Genomic DNA, 21,798 nt, shown 5'->3' with positions numbered 1-21,798 from the left:
CTGCATGTTGAAATGGAAGAACAGCCCTCTGTGTTTATAGCCTTACTCTCACAATAGAGACTCCAAACCCCTTTTCCCCAGCCAAGTTTGTGTGTAGCAGATTACACGCTATTGATACCACCTTAGGATGTGCTGAAGAGCATTACAACCAATCAAGTAAGTTCGAAGGACAGATGGTGTGGCAGCCAATTCACGGACAGGAAGCTCCCACAAACAGCAATGAACCAATGGACAGAATCTTCTACCTGTTGGGTGGGCCGGTCGGGAGCAGGCGCGGGGCCGACCACCGCCCACGATCATCTGCGGGCCGCCATTTTATGTGGGTGGGCCAATTAAGGCCCACCCAGTGTGACGCGCGCCTGGTAGCGCTCAGCACTACCTGTGCAGGTGGGGGGAGGGGGGAGAGTTGGGGCCTGCGCTCTTTCACACATGCGCACAAAAGAGGGCAGAAATCTCCCTGAGGTACAGAGTTCAGATTTAAAGTTTGAAAAAAAGGAAGATTAAAATTACTCAGACATGTCCCCTCATGTAATAGTGTCACATGAGTTGGGACATGTTTATGAATTTTCAAAAAAAGTTTTATTTATCTAATAAAACCTTCAGGATGTTTCATTCCGCCCGTGGATGAGGTTTCCTGAAAAACGCGAAAGCCGCTTGGGCTCTTCACCTGCTGCCAACATTAAGTTTGGATGGGCAGCCCTGTCAATTACCTAAATTGGTTTATTAATGGCCTTAACAGGCCTTTCACAGTTCGGCGAGTGCATTGCCACCTCTGGCACGCGCCCACTGAACGAAAGATTGGAGTGGCGCGCGGTGATGTCGGGACACACGCCCAACGCCACTACGCATCATTTTCGGCGTCGATGTGCAGGGCCTGCCCCACACGCCAATGTGAAACTTCTCCCCAACGCCCTGATAATTTGTCTTATGTGGTGATGATTGAGTGTTAAATATTGAGCAGGATACCCAGTAGAACTCCCCCCGTTCTCCTTCGAATATTGCCATGGAATCTGTTATGTCCACCTGGGAGAGCAAATGGAGCTTCAGTTTAACAGCTTAGCTGAAAGACGGCACCTCCGGCAGTGCAGCACTCCCTTGGTGTTGCAATGGAGCATCACCCTGGATTATTTGTTCAAGAATCTGGAGTGGGATTAGGCCATAGACTTTGTAACTCAGGGTTAAGAGTGCTACCCACTGGGCCATGGTTGATATCATTAAATAAAGCATATTCAATGGACTAAATTGCCTAACTTATGACATAGGGCAGAACCTTCGGCTTGGTGAGCTGGGGCGAGGCCCGCTCGCCGAGGCGTAAAATGATGCGCAGTGACATCGGGTGTGCGTCCTGACGTCACTGCGCATCGTTCAGATTTTCAGTTCGATGGGCGTGCACCCAAGTTGGCTGCACGCCTGCCGAACTGCCAAAGGCCTGTTAAGGCCAGATAACTACCAATTAAAACAATAAACAGAGCTGCCCGTCCAACCTCAAGGTTGGCGGCAGACGAAGAGCTTAGGCGGCCTTCGTATTTTTCATGAAACCTTATCCATGGCGGGATGAGGTTTCATGAAGGTTTTTAAAAGTTTGAAGAAATTTTTAATAAAATTCATTGACAGTTTCACATGACGGGATATGTCTTTAAAAAACTTTTTTCCCTTTATTAAAATTCTTTAAACTTTAACTCCCTGAGGCATTTCTGTGACTCAGGGAGATTTCTGTGCTCTTTCACACATGCGTGAAAGAGCGCAGACCTCGACTCAGGCAACCCACCCCCACCTACTCAGGAGCGCTCAGCGTTTCCGGGCGCGCATCATGCTGGGCAGGCCTTAATTGGCCCGCCCACATAAAATGGCGGCACCCAGCCAATCCCCATAATTTCCTACCTGAATATTAAATGAAAGTCTGGGTGAAGTGCTGGACATAGCTTGATAAAACCAAAGTATTTTTCTGAGACTCAGCAAAGTGCGATCAATCCACTGGTTCATGTAGACGTCAAGCTCAACAAGAAACACGCTTAGACCTTTTTGCTTTCAGCATTGGTTCAGCTGTGCACATCATTCTGCCAGACAGCTTAACTAAAATATACACATCTGATATACTGGAGCATATTGAATTACTAACAAAAAAACTGCCTGTGTTCAAGTTCCTCCGTGGCCTTATCCCTTCCCTATCTCTGTAACACCCTTCAGTCCTACAACCCTTCAAGGCCTCTGCATTCCTCCAAGTCCAAATCCTTGTGCATCCCTGATTTTCATCGCTCAACTATCAGCCTTGCTCAATCGCTCAACCTTGCCTACAGATGCCTGGGCTCAAAGTGCTGGAATTCCCTCCTTAAACATTTCCACCTCTACCTCTCCTACTTTTAGTCACCCTCCAGCTTTTTTAGCCAAGCTTTTTTTATCACCTTATCCCTCCTTGCGTGATCCAGAGTCAGAGTTTGTCTGGTAATGCATCTATAAAGCCCCTTGGGACATTTGTACTCTCATGACATAGGATGGGGAGACGGTGGTATAGTTTTAATGTCACTGGGCTCATAATCCAGTGGCTCAGGCTAATGCTGCGGAGACATGGGTTCAAATCCCACCATGGAAACTTGTGGAATTTAAATTTAATTCATGAAGTCTGGAATTGAAAGCTAGTCTCAGTGATGGTAACCATGACAACTATCAGCTATTGTCATAAAATCCCATCTGGTTCACTAATGTCCTTTAGGGAAGGAAATCTGCTGTCCTCACCTGGTCTGGCCTATATGTGACTCCAGACCCACAGCAATGTGGTTGATTCTTAATTGCCCTCTGGAATAGCCTAGCAAGCCACTCAGTTCAAGGCCAGTGATGCCCATACCCATGAATGAATAATTTTTTTTAACAAGGCACTATTTAAGTGAAAGATGCCATTGTTGTACAAATCACTGAACGTGATAACAATATGTATCTTCAAATCATTGCATTTTCATTGTAAAAATGCATATAGCTTAATCAGTACCACATATTGTATGCCGGTTAAGATGGTGAGTTTTTAAATCTTAAACGACATTTTTCGAGATCCATGATGTCGACATTCCAGGACACACTCGGCATTACCTCTTACATATATTGAAGTAACATCGAAGATGTTATAAATTCAGTGATGGATGGCTGAATGTGCTTGGTGAGAGCATTTCATGTACCAGACACATAAATCTTAACACTTAACAAACCAACTTATATCTTAAATTAAACAGTGAACGCAAGCGAATTTGAACCTTTGTTCAAAGGCACAGCCTGCCCCTGATGTACACAAAGTAAGCAAGTTCAATTTTGCTACACCTGGTAATAGCTAGAGAATCGGCGAGAAGGAGAGAGAGTGGGAATGAGAGAGGGAGAGTGGGAATGAGGGAGGGAGGGAGAGTGGGAATGAGGGAGGGAGGGAGATTGGGAATGAGGGAGGGAGAGTGGGAATGAGGGAGGGAGAGTGGGAATGAGAGAGGGAGGGAAAGTGGGAAGGAGGGAGGGAGAGTGGGAATGAGAGAGGGAGGGAGAGTAGGAATGAGAGAGGGAGGGAGAGTAGGAATGAGGGAGGGAGGGAGAGCGGGAACGAGGGAGGGAGAGAAAGTGGGAACGAGGGAGGGAGGGGGAGTGGGAATGAGAGAGGGAGGGAGAGTAGGAATGAGAGAGGAAAGGAGAGTGTAGGCAACCCCGAGGCTTCAGAGATAAGAGGAATTTGTTTTATGCTGAGAAGGCAGCACTGGAAACCGACAGCCAATTGTTCTATGCTGGCGGTCCCAGTAAGAATAATTCCCATCTCACTGCCCATTCTCTGATAGTTTAAAATAAAAACAGAAAATGCCTGAAAAACTCCATAGCCAGAATCTTCTGTTTGGGATGTGGGGGCGGGGCCCACACGCCAAGGTGTAAAATGACGCACGGTGATGTCGGGCATGCGTCCCGATGTCACCGCCCATCATTCCGATCATCAGTTTGGTAGGCGCGCACCAGAGTCAGCAGCGCGCCCACTGAACTGTCAAAGGCCTATTAAGGCCATTAATTAACTAACTAAAGTGATTGTCAGGGCTGCCCATCCAACCTTAAGGTTGGCGGGCAGGCGAAGAGCCCAGGCGGCCTTTGCATTTTTCGTGAAACCTCATCCAAAGGCAGGATAAGGTTTCATGAGGTGTTTATTAATTAAATAAAATGCCTTATGAAAATTCATAAACATGTCCCAGCTCATGTGACACTCTCATGAGGGGACATGTCTGAGTAATTTTATTTTTTATTTTTTCCAGTGTTTTATTATTAAATTAATCTCCCTGAGGCAACTCCTCTAAACCGGCCCATCCAACAGGGAGGAAATTCTCCCCCGTGTGACTCTACTTCATGATGTCGACATTCCAGGGCAAACCTGGCATTACCTCTTACATATATCAAAGTAACAGTATGAGACAAGAGTTCAGAGTCATATGGACTCAAAACATTAACTCTGTTTCTCTCTCCACAGATGCTGCCAGGCCTGCTGAGTTTTTCCAGCATTTTCTGTTTTTATTTCAGATTTCCAGCACCTGCAGTATTTTGCTTTTCTCCTAAAGTTTAACACTGGGGAGATTGTAGCATTTTGGTATTGTCAATGGACTAATAATCCAGAGGCCCAGGCTAATCCTCTAGGGCAGTACGTTCAAATCCCATCACGGCAGCTGGTAGATTTGAATTTAATTAATAAATCAGGAATATAAAGCTAACCTCAGTAATGGTGACCATAAAACCATCATTGATTGTTGTAAAAACCTGCCTGGTGCACTAATGTCCTTTAGGAAAGGAAATCTGCTGTCATAACCTAGTCTGCCAAACATGTGACTTCAGACCGACAGCAATGTAGTTGACTCTAACTGCCCTCCAAAATGTCCCAGCAAGCCCCTCAGCTCAAGGGCAATTAGGGATGGGCAACAAATGCTGGCCTTGCCATCAACACTCACATCCCATGATCTTATGTATGAAAAAAGTACTGACAATCCGGATTAGCGAGTCCAACAGCCCAGAGCTCTCAGATACCTCAAAGTCACGAGCAATAGGGGTAGAGTTTCCACCTTGGACATGATTGACATTCCAGATGCAAACTGTGGCCAGAAAGGCATGCCGTTTTGACAAGTGTATTTCTTCATACATATCCGCTCATATTCATTTGCATATTGCTGAATGCAAAATCTCCCATTGCAATCGGACAGTGTTTTAGAAAGTATTTTTTAATTTTCAGTTAAAAATTCTCCTCGATGTTACCCAAGTGGTAATTTAGTGCAGCTTCATTCATGCAGATGAAAATGGATTTATCGCAAAAAGTAAGCACTTTAATCAGAATATCCAGTCCACCACCTGTGAGTAATCCAATCTTAAATAACTACAAAATGGCTTTTAAAAATATTCAAAACCATCTGGCAGTTATTTTGGTACATAGTAGTTGGTTTCGCAGAATTTTTTCTTATATTGCTTTCAGAAGATTTTAAAACATGCCTATTAGAGCCAACTTAGCCTCTTCCAAGTTTCAGGAATGGGTGTAATTAGTGGGAACACCCTATGGCGATTTCTTCATCCGGGAGTGTCACCAGTTTTGTGGGCGAAGTTGGCTTCCACTGTGACCTTTTTAAAAGAAATTTGCAAAAATATCGCAGAAACTGAGATTGTATTTGACGCAATTTGTGCTTAAAATCCCATGAATTTTTTCCCACTGATTTCAGACAAAAGATCACAGAAAAACACAACACAGAAATCCCAGGCCCAGGTCACTAACTGGTTCCCGTGTTGCCATTGTAGGCATCAAAGCTTCTCCTTTGTCTAATCCCCTCTGTCACTAATTTATTGACACCTTAGTCTCTGAATCTCTGAATGTTCCTTCTCTGCAGATTGACAATCACAATTTATAGCGCTTGCTTGAAAAACTATTAACAGAATAATTTCTCAATCACTACCATGTGTTCTTGTTGTCTTTTGGTTCCCAGATATTGTTAATACTCTCACTGTAAGCTTGGAAAGGTCAGAACCTCCTTATGTTTAATTTTGCTATGCTGCCTGGTACACAAGAAGGACCAGGTTGAATTGGTTCTGTTATACTTCACATGAGTCTCTAGTGCAGCTGTGAAATCTGGCCCCCTGGAACACTTACACATAACACATTAGTTTCTAGCTATTTACAGATAATACGACAATATATAGCAACCATCTTGAAATAACCTTTGACCCTTAAACCAGTGAACAATAACATGCATATAGATGTGACCGGTCAACTTATGCATTGTTTTAACCACTAGGGTAACCGTGTTATTGAGTTTTCATTTTTAACCGAAGTTTACCTTTTCTTTTCTGTTGTCAAGGTCAAGAAGAATGGGTTGCATCCAGGCCGAGCCTGAAGGCACCAATCCCGAGGTCAAGAGGGACCTACAGAGAACATCCCTACGGTAGATATTGAAGGCAGCCCTTGTCCCACAATGAGCACAATGACTACATGAGTGTCCTGTGGTCATCATATAAGCAACTACAAGACAAGTAATAGTTCATTTATTTTCCTGCCTAGGGATAGCTTCTCTTGGGTACCCTTGTGCGCTCCTATTTCCTAAAACTTTGATGAAACGTTGGCTTTATTTTATGGCAGTAACTCGTAGAATAGACAAGTCAGTCCACAGAACATGCAACAAGGATGCTGTTCCTTTTAATTGTTTTTTTTCATTGTTCTATGTGTAGAAGTATGTTCAATTAGCATGAACTGATGACGAGTTTAAAATTTCCAAGCCCACCACCTGTTAAAGGCGAATGCTTATTTAGGGATAATGGAAGATTGTAACAAGGCTCTTTTTATTTGAATAGGTGATAAACAAGTTGTAGATAAGTTGTTTTAAACTGTCTTCTTTTAATATTTGTCAGTTTAAGATGTTCAATATTTAATTTGTAAAATTTAATTTTTTAAAAAATGATGTTTAATGGAATTGAAAACAATCAGCTATGTATGTAGCTAACTTTATTAAAGTGATCTGTTCAGTGTTTTAACCTGTATGTGGTGATAAAATTGCATAAAGTTCCATGTGTAAGCTTATCTAAATAGGTGACTTTAATTTGTCAAATACATTTTGCCATAATTTGTCAATAAAGCTGAACTCTTTTGTAAAGAACTAAAATTTGGAATTATTTTATTCTAGTTCTTAAATGTCTGCCTCTTTTGTTCTGCAGGAAATGCCTAAACCGTTGCTACAATATAAACCAAAATGAACCCTTTAGCTGGTTTTTAAGAACTTGACACTGTGTAAGAACATAAAAGTTGTATTAACACCCAGTGGATGTAAATAACTTTAAAAAGAAGTTAACATGCTAACCTGTTTATTTGACCCATCTTTAGTAAACTTTAATGCAGAAAATGTTAGAGCAATAAATGGATTTTAAACTATCCTATAAGCTTGATCTTACTAAACGCAAAACTCTTAATTGACTTGTTTGTGTTAGCATGTCTCTCATGACAATGTAATGGAGATTAATGAGGTAAGATCTCTTCCCACTTTAGCCTGTCTAAATGCCTTGGACCGTTGAATTCTCCTGCACATTAAATATCCCATCAACATGTGCGTATTACATGGAAACCCATTCTTGTCTTCACTCAAAAAAGGGCATCTAATGCATTATTGAGATGATAATAATTGTCTTTGCCAGGAAATCATCAGTGTCACTGCCCAATTGTTTTGACATTCACCTTTTAAAAAACTTTATTTGTAATTTCCAGTGCTAATGTATCTGAATTTCACCGTTCGTGAAAGCAGTTTAGAGGGGCTGATATTTCTTTTTGAGGCAATCAGACATGATGGCTGATTATTAAGAGACTATATCGCAGGACTCAAAGGATGACTAAACGTTAAACACCCTGCAAATACAAGGTAACACTAATAATAACTCTATAATTTTGCTGCATATACAACATTTATTTTAAATATTTACAAATGAAGCAGTTACTGTCAGTTAAAAAAGTAAACCTTCCAAAATGTGATAAACAAATGTAGGAATTATAGGTTATTAAAATGGCTAATTAGCAATAACTAATGACCACATCATTGTTTCTTTTCAATATATAACCCTGTTTCCGATAAACAAGACTAAAATGACCAATAATTGTAATGCAGCTCTTGTTAAAACCTCAATTGCGTAAACTGCATCGTAAAAGGGAAAAGCAGAAAGCAATTAGAGTACTGTACAATATATTTTTTAGGGTAATCAAAAGCATTATTGATCCTGATATACTTTAGTATTTTTGTTAAATATTGAAACAATGGCATTATTGTCCTTGCGAGTGGTTTACTTTTTTCATAGTAACGAAAATGCAAGCAGATTATACAGCTTGTGCAAACAAGTGTCTTGAAGCTGGAGTTGCATGCTAAGATGTATTTAGTAACGTACTTTCTTTCTTTACATTAAGGAGACAACAGTTCTGTTTTCAAGTCTGTAAAATTTGAAGTGCAGCCATTGGTTTTCCTGCTGCTGAAGTTTGTTTCTCTGTTTGTTCCTTTTCAGGTGTCTGGTAGTAGATTAACCAGAAAAAAGCAGCACAAGCGTTAAGTATCAGGTAGGCAATGCAATTCTGAGTTCAGGGTTCAGTCAGATTGCATTTTTGTCTGTAGCTTGTATCGGTTAGAGTTTTTAAGCTTGGTTTTTAATTAAAGAAGTGCAAGTATTAACTGTTTTTGTTTTAACCTTCTAAATTGCATAATACCAGCAGCAAGTCTATAAAGTTGGTCAAAAAGAACAAAAACAAATGCATCCTTTACATTTTCTCCAGTAGGAGGTCTTGTGGCACACTGGGTAGTGTCCCTGCCTCTTGGTCAGAAGCTCCGGCTTCAAGTCCCAAGCCAGGACTTGCTCGCCACAGAAGGTGCGTTTGTGATGTGGTTTAATGGACCGATAATCAACTGGGAATCCTTCCACCATCTCCCCATCATTCTGCAAAGGGGGAAAAAGGTGTGTCTGAATGTCCCTTTAAAATAAACTTTCTCCAGCTCAATTTTACTTCAGGCTTGCAAGCTGCTTGAAAGATTTGATTGCACAGTAAATTGTCAGAGCTAAAATTGCAGCTGTCTGATTGTGTGGTTTTAACGTTAAAAAGTAGCCTCTACACCCCAGGCTATAGCTGCATGGCAGGATGTGGTGGTGGGAGGCAGTATAGCATTACATAGAGCATAAGGGCCCAGAAACAGGCAAGTTGGCCCATTCAGTCCATGATGGCAGTTTCCTCTTTCGGTGGAAATTACACCTAAAATGAGCTTGAAATTGAGCTTGTTAGGGTAGGCTTCAGGTTTTTGCTAAAATTATTTTGCATAATCATAGACAGAAAATCTCCCATGAACTAACACAAACAAGAAACCTAATAGAATGGAACTGTTTTTCTTTTCTCTTTCCATTAAACAGTATTGCTTGATGTACTCGAGAGCGATAACCTGGTGGAGTTTGATGGAGAAAACTGGAAATCAGCTCATCAGCAGGAATAATCATTTTTAATAAGTGTTCAGTCCACCTCCTGTGAGCATTCCAATTTTTAAATCACTGGAAGTTACTCCTTTCAAAAAAAATACTGAATCTTTTACTAGTTTCATTGGGGTGCACTAGTCGGTTTGTTAGTAAAATTAAATATCTCGTGGCATGGAAAACATACCTGGTATGCCTTAGGAACGAAGCATAATCTGAAGATCCTTCCTGAACTAGCACAATTGGTGGAATGTCACAGTTCTGTTCTGAGGATGTGGCCAATTTTGTGGATTAGAAGCCTTAGGGTAAAATGAATCATGAGCCAGCATAACAGATTGTAGAAAACCCAAAAATAAGTGGCTTTGTGTGTAACTCTCTCTTGCGTTTAAAATTGAAATCTTTTGCTTGACTTTGTGGTACCTTGACCTCTATCCCTCAGTGACTGTCTGTTTCAATCTTCCACACCTCCCAGATTTGCACAAACTCCCATTCAAGTGACCTGGCTGAGGCTTTAGGTGCTCCACAGTAATTCCATTATTGCCATTTTATGAAAGCCAGTTTGGCTCCACCACTCATTGCCTGTAGCTTACAGCCTATAATTTCTCTTCGCCCTTGTGTTGTGGCTCCTGTACAGTATCAATCTTCTTTTAAACCATGACCATTACATGCAGTAAAAGAATGAAAATCTGTTGAATTTGCCTTAAAACACAGACCTTATTGTCTCAGTTTGCCAAAATTTATTCATGCATCATTGGTGTTTGCTGTGTTGTTCTTTGTGTTTGCAGGATGACTAAGGAAAATGACTTAATTCTCATAGTGAAACAGTCTGTTCATGCTAGATATGCATGGCCCTATTCGTTTTCTATGGTGACTAGTCCCATTCTAATCAAATATGGGAATCATTGGCCTTGGCAGGGTCAAGATAAAAGACTGGACTCAATTCAAAAAGCAGAGAGCACAGAGAGAGAAATGAAGACGCATCTTCATTATTTCATGTAGCTGTACCACTGCTTAAGGAGGGAACTACAGCACTGTGGATTGTTAACGTGTTGAAACAAATGAACCTACCGCTAAACCTGACGGCTCGCTTAGATTCCATCACTTCATTCCCACTTAGTATGCCCACTTAATATGCAGATGATCTTATTGATGATTCTGCAATTTAGGAAAACATTTATTGGTACTAGAATTTACATTTTTTTGAGGGGGGAGGGGCAAAGTTTTCGCTACCACAATATGAGCAGATGGTGGAAACTCCTTTTCACACAAGTTCAACAGTTTATTAGGCAGATATGGATACTCCAGTTCTGCAGTAATCTCAGTGAAGAGATAACTTGATCTTCTTCCTCTTGTGAGCAATTAGAGACAACCAGTCAGGATTCTGTGAGATTTGGCAAGATTTGGGCTTTCATTGTAAGTAAAGTTGCATTGAACTTGCAGCTCAGAATCAGGCTGAACTAGTCCATGCCGGTGTTTATGCCCCATGTGAGCCTCCTCCCATCTCACATATCCTTCTATTCCATTCTCCCCCATGCGTTTATCTAGCTTCCTTTTAAATGTATCTATGATATTTAGCACAACTACTCTACAGGCTGGATTTTACACCCTCCCCCCTTCAGCCCCCCCACCCCACCTCCCAACCCCAACCAGGCATGTCTTTGGTGGGGGTTGGGCATGTAAAATATGATGGGCGGGTTTCCCACCACCTTCCCATCCGCCTCTGACCCAGTTCCATAATACATGGAGTGGGTAAGGCCTACCGTCCCATGAGTGGCCAATTAAGGACCTTAACATGCTTCCACTGCCATAATACACTGAACAATGGAAAGCGGGCGAGATGGGAAGGCTGTTTTGTTCACCAAAGTTGGTGAAAAGACAGGAAGGAAGGGTGGGTACATCCTTTGGGGACATTGTGACACATCAGCTTCTTCTTGTCCATCACTTTAGCTTGAGGTCACCTTCTAGTTTATACCATGCTGAGGGCTGTTTTGGTAGCCCTTACTGAAATCTCCTGTAGATAAGAGGGCACAGAAGGTGCCAGAAGACTCCCTACTATAAGTTCGGAAATTTTAGTTTTGCCTCAGTCCCTGGCTGCTAAGAAAGTGGTTTTTTTTCTGAAGAGAGAGAGAAAAGAAAACATACAACTTTCTGCTAAGGGTTCACAATGTTATTCCTGCTAATTCTATAATATTCTGAAAATCACAATTCCTTACAAAAAGGAAGTGATAAGATTCTTGCCGGGGTAACCAAACATCAGAGAATAAAGCAGGACTTGGAATCCGATCAGCTGTGCCTTCTCCTTCTAAGTGGAAATGTGTGTAGGGAGTGTGGACTCGGGTAATAACTCTGATTTTATTGAATCTATTCTTCACAGTAAGCTGGTGCTGATCAATGAAGCTGGGGAAGATCAAGAACAGGAAAGGCTGGAAACGCTCAGCAGGTCAGCAAGCATCTGTCGGGAGAGAAACAGAAGTAATATTTCAGGCTGATGACATTTTGTCTGAATTGGAAGATGTTGTAGATAAACAGCTTTTAAACAAGTACAAAGCCATTACAACTCTCCTTTGCCTTTTGTTACTTAAACTCTTCTGCCATTCACCCTATCACAAGCCTTCCCTCTTTTTCCTTCCTCCCCTCCCCCATTCTTTCCTCCCTTTCCCCACCCTCCTTTCTCTGCCTCTGTTTTCCCTTAAAATCCTGTTATGTTTTGAGCTTCTTCCAGTTTGAAGGAAACGCCATCAAGCTGAAACATTGGCCCTGATATTTACCAGGATGACTTTTAGTGGCTCCAGTCTGGGAATACAGAGTTCCTGTTGAATTTAAAAGCAAGACCTCTTTTCTATTTGGGTTGCTGCGATGGGATGGAGAGATGGGGTGGGGGAGAGAGAAAGGTGGGCTGGTAGGGGGTAATTGGCAGTGGGGAGAGAGATGGCAGCAGGGAGGGATCACCAGGGGAGGGGGTGCAGAGGGGAGAGGAATCATGAAGGAGAGGGATCCCCCAGGAGGGGTGGGGGGAACATTAAGGGAGAGAAGAGGGCACAAAGGGCAGGGAGAAGAAAGCACGTGGTCAAGGAGAAAAGGACAAGGGGCTGGGTACTGGGGGGGAGAAGAGGGCACATAGGTGAGTATAGAGAGGCCATAGGGCCAGGAGGAGAGAGTCTAGGGCTGGTGAGAAGAGATTGCAGGAACAGAGTTTTCTTGTAGTTAAAACAACCCCATTAACTCTGTTTTTTTCTCTCCATAGATGCCTCCTGATCTGTTGAACGTTTCCAGCATTTTCTGTTTCTATTTCAGATTTCTAGCATCTGCAGTATTTTGCGTTTGTTCTGAGGAAAATTTAAGCCTGCAGTGAAAGAGGACAGTGGCATATTTTCCCTTGTAGTTATAGGAACAGGAGTGACCCTTTCGGGCTGTTTCACCATTCAATTTACACCATGGCTGGTCTGCAGCATCTACCTGTCTTGATTCCACATTCCTTCATCCACTTGGCTAATGAAAATCTACCACCTGTGCATTTAAAATGATTAATTGAGCTAACATCTCCTGTTTTTTTGAGTGAGGAATTTCCATACATGTGTTCAGAAGCGTTCCCTGACCTCTCTCCTGAATGGCCTGGCTCTAACTTGAATGTTGTGACCCCTTATCCTGGAGCCCCCACCAGTGGAAAATCTTTCTCTGTACATACTCGAACAATTCCTTTCAAAGTCCTAATCAAATTGATTGCATGTTGCTGATAAAAAGCAATGGTAGCAGTAATCGTCTGAATGGAAGTAGGATCAGTGGTGTGACATAGCAGAGCTGCTTGGGGCCACGAGTACACAGGATAACAAAGACAGCGATCCTGGTTGATGAGGCTGTGGGGAGAGAACAGCTAATAGAACTGTAGGGGCAGGATTTTCAGGTCGACAGGCGGGTGAGGCTAGCAGGCCCAGGAGCGGCCGGGAAACGGTCCACCGCCCGCGATTGGCCTCCGACTGGCTGCCCAATTAATGGCTTGAGCATGTGGACTTCATTGCATGCAAAGGTGAACTTTTTAACTTCCAGTCTGCAGCCAGTCCTGAGAAGACACTTTTACTAATTCAGTCAGAAGCACCATTTGAACAAAACCTGTCGTTAATCCCGATCCTGGACTCCAATCCTCAACACATGGCCTCCAAGGTTGAAAAGTACAAGAAATTAATTAATACCTACTCAACTCTCGAAGAACTCGCAACCATCCAAATTCTTAAACAGCAAGCCTGCAGTTAATTTAAACGCCTTGCTACTCACAGCATTGTATCGCTGGGCAGAGCTGGTCAGTGAATGGCTGTCCCACACAGCCATTGTTGAAAATTATTCTTCCCGAAGCACACTGCCACCATTTTGCAAAGCCCACCAAAACCGGCAAGTGCGAGAAATCCATTGTTCTGCAGTGAACCACGAAATGTTCAACATGAATCACAATTCCACTCTCCCAACCTCAGTGGGACTCACCCAGGGTCAAAGCCAGTCACAAGATGGTTCTTGGAGGAAAAGATTTTTAAGATACATCATCACTTCTGTTTTAAGTAAAAGGTCAGAAGAACAAGTAAACACGCTTCTTTACTCCATAAGGCCAATTGCAGATGACATCATTGCATGACAGGATATCAGTGATTCATCCACCAAATTTGATGAGGTTGTAAAATCCTTTGACATTTATTTCAACTTGCAATCCAACAAAATATTGGAGTGAGCAAAATTCAGCAAGGAAGTCCAACTGCCTGGGGAACCTATTGATCCCTTCATCAATGATCCCTACAGAGGGGTGTGAATGAGGAGCTTTAAAATCTGAGCTCATCAGAGACAGAATTGTGAGTGTTGCAGACAAGTCACTCTCTGACATCCTACAAGTAAAAGATGGCCTAACCCTGGACAAGACAATCCAGAGGGTTGGACTGTCTGAGCTACGTGAGCAATACTGGACAATCCTACATGGAGAGAATACAACATGGGGCAGAAGCCAACCCTCAGTCTAGCTTACCAGGTCACAAAGACACAGGGACAATCCAAGCCAGGGAAAGCAATTTCTGAACCACCTGGCAGAGCGATCTTACCAGAGCTGTGGTGCGAAGCATCCTTACAGGAGAGATCAGTGTCCTATAAGTACTGCCCAATGTTTCTACTGCAACAGACAGGGACACTTCAGTAAACTGTGCAGGTCAAAACCGCATCATCACACAGATAGCCCAAAGGTAACCCACGAGGTCCAGACCACCAACCCTGAAGACACACAGCCTTGCTTCTTGCGTGAGGCCAAAGATTGTGGTTCTTCATGTTGTAATGCTGACATTTTGGTAAATGGTCAACTAACAATTTTTAAATTAGATTCAGGTGCCAGTGTGGCAGTCCTGTCAGGCAAGGAACCATGGCTCAAAGACCTCTGGCTTTGAACAACAGGCACTTCATTTTTCAGGGCAGGGGAAGTCCGACTCCCGGTCATTGGCATGATCCTGGAACCACTTTGAGCTGATATATGTCATCCATAACCAGCCTTTCTCTCTCCTGAGCAGAGAATCCGGATCACCAGATGGCGGAGGGTGTCAGGACTACCACCATCATTAGCCAAGCAAAACAGCAGAGTCCTGACTGCTCAAACACTGAAGAGTATTCAGACACAGACTTTACCTTCATTCTCTCTTCTCTCCTTTCAGAACAGGTTCTGGAAAGCCCTCAATGGTAGGCAAACCTACTGCCCATAAAATCACCATCGCACTACAGTGGAAGTGGTACCAGAGAAGGATCAGCATCTACCCCCAGCTACAATGATGTTACAGCTGGTCGACACCGCAGCCACAGTGCACACACTGCAAGTTCTAGCCACAATCACAAGGGATGCTAGAATCTGCTACTAGTCTCTCACCATCGACAATAAAACTCAGAACGTGCCACTAAATCATCCTCTCACCATAGGAACGCTCTTCCTCAGCCCCAGAGGGCTTTGAGATGGCCCACATGGAGAAAGAAGAAGTAAAAGCAGCGCCAAGGAGACAAATACAATGTTTGCCCACTGTGCAAGAAACAACTGAGAGTAACAACAACCTTGGATGGACAGGGCAGCCGAACCAACCAGGCATGGTTCAACATGGAAGAGAAGAATGAAAGCATAGCCAAATGTCAGGCCAGCCATCAAACTAAGAGTGAGAACCAGGACCAACCGATCCTACCTGACTGTCCTAACAGAACAGAGAATGAAATGTGGAAGGGTTATAAGGCCTCCAGACCACCTGAACCTCTTACTTTAGGGATTTGAAGGGGGCAGATGGGGTTGTGAGACTGTTGTTAATGTAATGATGTTGAAATGGCGTTTAAGTTGTAATCATAAGGTAAATGCAAAAGACTTATAAACTAATGTAACTCCATGTGCATGGGTTAAAGACTTGGGGGGAGGTATAGTATAAGGGTGTGGTATATACAGGGTTAATGTCAGACTAAGTACAGTACAGCCCACACAGTGTTGTAAGAAGGCACATGACCCAGAGCTAGGGGTCAGTGTGATGTTGGCCAGAGATGTGTTGCAACTTAGACAGGGAGATAGCTCCTTGCCTGTACTCCTTACTCTGTGTGTATATATATATATATATATATATATACACTTACAAGTAGTTAATAAAGACTCGCTGTTAACATGCAGAAGAGTGTGAAGACTTTCTTAACAGACACGTTCTGTAACCAACACCATCACAACAATTGTTAGCCCACATAAAACCTCGGTGAACCTGTGCACTGTGTGCAGCATTGGACTCCACATTATTGAAAGGCTATTTAGACAGTGGCCAGAATTCAGCTCACATTCACCAGGAGACTGAGATAAAAACAGCAAGTGCTGGAAATACTCAGCAGGCTATGGCAGCATCTGTGGAGAGAAACAGAGTTCATGTTTCAGGTCGATAACCCTTCGTCAAGACTGTGGAAAGATAGAAATGTAATAGGCTTTTCAACAACTGAAAGCGGGGGAAGAACAGAAGGGCAGGTGGGAGGCAGGGGAGATTAAAAGAGAAAATGTTTCAGGGTACAAAAGCCAAATGGAGTGGCAATGACTATAGTCAGGAAAGAAAAGATGTGTCTGCATGAAGTGTGAATAGTTGGATAACAGCTGTCAGAATGTAAAGAGAAGGGATAAAAAAAGAAATCAGGATAAAAAAGAACAAGTAATAAAAAACAAAATGGAGACAAAAGTTATGATCTAAAATTACTGAACTCAATGTTGTGCCCAGAAGGCCGAAGAATTTTGAATCAAAAGATGAAGCATTGTTCCTCACGCTTGCAGGCCAAGGACAGCAAGGCCAGAGTGGAAGCAAGGGAGAGAATTAAAATGATGGAAGCTCAGGTCATGTTTGCGGACTGAAATGTTCCGCAAAGTGATCACCAAATCTGCATTTGGTCTCCCCGATCTGGAAGAGATTATATTGTGAGCAGGGAATACATTATACTAGATTGGAAGAAGTACAAGTAAATCTCTGTTTCACTTGAACAATACAACCTTCTATACTAGCGCTTCTAATATTTGTGCCCTTTTCCTCAACCAACAATTCCGCCCTGGCATGGTTGACAAGCCCGCCACTGTGTTCAACCTATTTTACACACTGCTGCTCTCACCCCTTAGCCCTTCCTCCCAGATAGGGCTTCCCTTGTCCTCCCATCCCACCAGTTTCCACATTCAATGGATCATCCTTCACCTTTTCAACCACCTGGAACGTGATGTCCCCACCAAATACATCTTCCCTTCCCCTTTCAGCATTCTGAAGAGGCTGTTACCTTTGCAACACCCTTGTCCAGTCCTCAGTCACCCCCAACAACGCCTCCCTTCCCTAAGGCAACTTTCTGTGCAAGCTCAGGAGGTGCAATGTTTGTCCTATCACCTCCTCCATTGAAAACTCCAAATAGTACTTCCAAGTGGAACAGTGATTTACTTGTACTTCTTTCAATTTAGTATTCTGTATTTGCTGTTCACGATGTGGTCTGCGCTACATCGAAGCGACCAAATGCAGACTGGGTGACCACTTAATGGAACACATCCATTCAGTCCGCAAGCATGACCTCAAGCTTCCTGACACTTGTCATTTTAATTCTCCACCTTGCTCCCACTCTGACCTTCCTGTCCTTGGCCTGCTACAGTGTTCCAATGAAGTTCAATACAAACTCAAGGAACAGCATCTCATTGTTCAATTTGGCATTCTAGAGCCTTCTGGACTCAACATGGAGCTCAACAATTTTAGATCCTAATCTTTGCCTCCATTTTGTTTCATGCTTTTCTTTGTTAATCCGATTTTTATTATTTCTTTATTCCTTCAGTTTATGTTCGGACAGCTGTTGTCCAGACATTCATATCTCATCAGGACACATACATTGCTTCTTTATGTTGTTCATTACCACAAAACCTGTCATCATTAATCTCTCCTACCTGATCACAGGCTTCCTATTTGTGCTTCCTCCCCCGCCTCTTCTTTCACTTGTTTGACACCTACTACATTTCTAACTTTCCCCAGTTCTGATGAAGGTTACCATTAGCCCTGTTTCTCTCTACAGACACTGCCTGACCTGCTGAGTATTTCCAGCATTTTCTGTTTTTGTTCCAAATTTCCAGCACCCACAGTTACTTTTGCTTTAGTTTCACTCAGATGCTGCCTGGTAACGAGAAAATGCAAATGCAAAGAAATACTTAAAAAGATATTGGGCTTTTTCACTAGAACAATATGTGTTAAAGTAGAAATTGGTAAGAGTTTTTAAAATTATAAATGGCTGACGCGGGTAGAAGGAGACAGGTTGTTTCCATTAAGTGAGAGGTCAAAAAGTAGGACCTGGTAAGTAAGATGCCATGTGGATACATTCCTCTCAGCACCTTTAACATAGAAAAGGATGACAGAACCAGACATAAATCAACATTGAGCCCATGACAAAGTTATTAGGAGGAGTGACTAAATCTTGGTTAAATATGTGCATTTTAAGGAGGGTCTTAAAAGGAAAGAGAGAGAGAGGCTTAGAATAGAAATTAGAACAGGGAATATGGGAACCATCTTTACACAGAACTGTGTGGCTGTGGAACTCATACCAAGAAGAACAGCAAAAACAGAAACAAAAGCAACATTCAAGATTAGATTAGATAAGTGCATTAAGGTAAAGTGGATAAAAGGATCTGGAAACAAGGCAAGTAATGTGATTCAAACTATTTACTCAGCTGGAAAGTAAATGCTAACAGGAAGTGGTTGGGCCAAGTGGCCGCTTTCTATATTGTAACTTCTATGTAAATCACACCTTCCAGGGAATGCAAGCCTAAATTATGTAATTTCTCCTGAGAATTTAACCTTTGAAGGGATGGTAATATTGAAGTGAATGTGCACTACACTCTATGTCCTTTCTAAGATGCAGTGTCCAGAGCACTACACAGTATTCCAGCAGGAGAACCTCCTGTCCTTCACATCTTAGCCCCCTCCCCCCCCCCCCCCCCCCCCCCCCAGGTATAAAGACTGGCATTCCATTAGCCTTTCTAATTTTTTTTTTTTACCTGACTGCTACGTTTTAGTGATCAGTGTTCATAAACTCTGAAACCTCCTTTTGGGCGCCCTTGTTCTTAGGTTTTCACCATTTAAATAAGATTTGGATTAATACGTTTTATGGATGATGTTACACTTAGTTTTGTGAAATCAATCCACCAAAGTTTTGCCCACTCACTTAACCTATCAATGTCTCTTTGTAGTTTTACGCTCCTACATCACTTAGTGTTCTAGCAATCTTTATGTCATCAGCAAACTTGGATATATGGCTTTCTACTCTGTTATCTAAGTCATTAATAAATATCCTAAATAGTTGAGGCCCCAGCACAGTTCCCTGTTAGACATCATTAGAGAGTTCCTTCCAATTCCAGTACATACTCAGTAGCCCTGCTTTATGTTTTCCACTTCCTATCCAATCTCCTAAACAGGTCAGTAACTTGCCTTCAATTATATGAGGTATAATTTCAGCTAATAGTGTCTTATGTAGAAACTTACTAATCCATTAACATTCCACTGTCCACTATTTTGGACACCTCTTCAAAAAATTCTATCAGGTTCACTAGGCGTGGCCTACCCTTTACAACCCCATTTTGGCTCTCTCTTATCAGCTCAAATTTCTTTAAGTGCTCAGTCACGCTTTCCTATAAGCTCTCCCCATTATATGTTAGACGAAGGGGTCTATAACTTCCTGCTTTCTCTTTCTCACCATTAGACAGCCCGAGTCATCAACAGCAGAAGCAGTAAATCAACTCTTGCATCTTGATTCTGATGTTGATATCTTTTGGTGATTGTGCCACCTTGGATTCAACAAGATGGAATATTTTAGATTTTGTAGACACTTCAATTACCAGTTTCAATGAATTAGACTATTGAAAGAGTGAGCAGATGGTTATTTAACAACCTTAGGACATTGCAATGTGCTTTGGGTATTGCCACCTTGTGCTGGATTGGGACTTCAACCTTCAAACCCTTTGAACTTAGAGGTGAGTCACAGCTGACACAAAGATGAGAGTTCTTATCCTGAAAATTGTCCAGTTAGACAGTAGAGACCATTTGGCCCTTCATGTTTGTGCCAGCTCTTTGAAAGAGCTACAAAAGTCTCATTCTCCTGCTCTCTCATTGTGACCCTGCATTTTTTTCTGAGTATATATACAAGTTTGAAAATTACAATTGAATCTGCCTCCACCAACTTGTCATGCAGTACATTCCAGATTGTAATGTTCAATGGTTTGATTGATCTGTGTTTGATTGTGTTATTCTGTTTTCTGATCTATGTAACTGTACTTGATTGCATAGGCCTGTGGATGGAGCTAGAGAGCTTAAGAAAACTGAGTAATTTCCAGAAAGGCCTAGGTTTGGGCTGAAACCATGTGTGTGCACAAAATCCTGTAAGTTCTGAGATGTTTTAAAGTATTGTAAATAACCCTGTTGCAGATTTAGAACAAGTGTCACTTCTGTATGCTCTGAGATAAATTAGAGATATAGAGCAACCCAGCAAATACATAACAAAAATTGATGATAAGGATAGTTGAGAAAAGTTTAACAACCAGCTCCAGAACTATTTCTTTCATCACTGGAAGATTCCCCCATGTCACAGGAGCAATGGATTTCAGGGTTCAAGGCCGACTTGCTCACTGCAGGGATGGACGTTCCAGTAGCAGCAATTTGTAGGAAGCAGTACTTGTACATTGTCTCAGAGCAGAAGGCCAGTAAATATTTGTGCAGTTCACAGAAGATGTGTCTATGTTTGATTTGGCAGTAAGTGCTCTCAAAAAAACACTTCAGGCTGAAGAAAAATGTAATAATCATATGATATATATTCTGTCAGAAATCCCAGGGAAGTGGTGAGATCATTAAACAATATGTGGCAGTAGCAATTAGCTTTTACATATAAATTTGGTACACTAACCAATGAATTAATTTGTGACCAATTAATTGAAAATATTCAATTCCACAAATTAGGGAACATCTCATGGAGGATGCTGATTTAATCCTGGAAAAAGTTATGACCTTGACAGCCCAAACTAAATCTGCTGTGTTAGATTTGAAGAGGTTACACAGCAATGCGCGCTTAGACTCAGGGTTGCAGACACAGTTTTCCCAACCAGCTCATGTGCAAGAGTTACAGAGAAGGAGATTTCAGCAATCAGGCCAACACTTGCCCCATCATGGTCAAATACGTTCAAAACTGTTGCCAAATTGTGGAAATGCCCATTGAGTCTCCAGAACAACCGACGAGCACTGTCTACATTGTTAGTTACATTGGCATCAGGTCATTAACCTCTACGCTGCTACAGAAGGTCAGATCAGCTTCATCTGTATAACTTTGCAGTTGAGTATCTTGCAGGTTCATGCAACTGAGTAGCTGACATACTGAACCATACAACTATCGCAGACGGCGTCAGTAATAGCAAAGTGACTTGCGGCATTGAAGACTTTATGATCGTGGTTATATTGCGTGCAACCATAAATATGGTGTGAGGAGTTAGAGGCAGAATCTGTGGCAGAAATTAAGCCAGTGCCTAAAAATCAAGTGGCCCTGTGAAATAGGGGAAGAACTGGTCCCATACTACAAAGTGCATACTGAACATATTGGTTGGTTATAACTGTATTGCACTTGGAACTCGAGTGGTTATCCCAAAAGCTCTAAAGCAATAAGTATTGCACTTTGCCCATAAAGGACATCTGGATGTTATTAAGATGAAACAATGATCCCATGAAGCAGTCTGGTAGCCTGCAATAATCACTGTAAAAAAGAGTTCATTCGAAACTGCGCAGCTTGTACACTGCAAAAAATAGTTAAACCATGTCCCGCACCTATATAACT

The 21,798-nt window shown here is 42.2% G+C and overlaps 1 protein-coding gene across 1 annotated transcript in view; it reads left to right on the top strand.

The window, feature by feature from the left end:
• Positions 1 to 16,073, top strand: part of khdrbs2 (KH domain containing, RNA binding, signal transduction associated 2) — a 718,527-nt gene extending 702,454 nt beyond the window's left edge. Inside the window, exons 9-12 of the mRNA XM_041187172.1 lie at positions 6,336 to 6,507; positions 8,512 to 8,563; positions 11,834 to 11,899; positions 12,754 to 16,073. Of these exons, the coding sequence (XP_041043106.1) occupies positions 6,336 to 6,430 (95 nt within the window). The 3' untranslated portion in view covers positions 6,431 to 6,507; positions 8,512 to 8,563; positions 11,834 to 11,899; positions 12,754 to 16,073. The remainder of the gene's footprint in view (positions 1 to 6,335; positions 6,508 to 8,511; positions 8,564 to 11,833; positions 11,900 to 12,753) is intronic.
• Positions 16,074 to 21,798: the final 5,725 nt, after the last annotated feature.

The sequence above is a fragment of the Carcharodon carcharias genome, chromosome 5 (assembly GCF_017639515.1).
Source record: "Carcharodon carcharias isolate sCarCar2 chromosome 5, sCarCar2.pri, whole genome shotgun sequence".
Taxonomy (NCBI): Eukaryota; Metazoa; Chordata; class Chondrichthyes; order Lamniformes; family Lamnidae; genus Carcharodon; species Carcharodon carcharias.
Note: the sequence above shows the minus strand (reverse complement) of the source record. Positions and strands in the feature narration are given on the sequence as shown.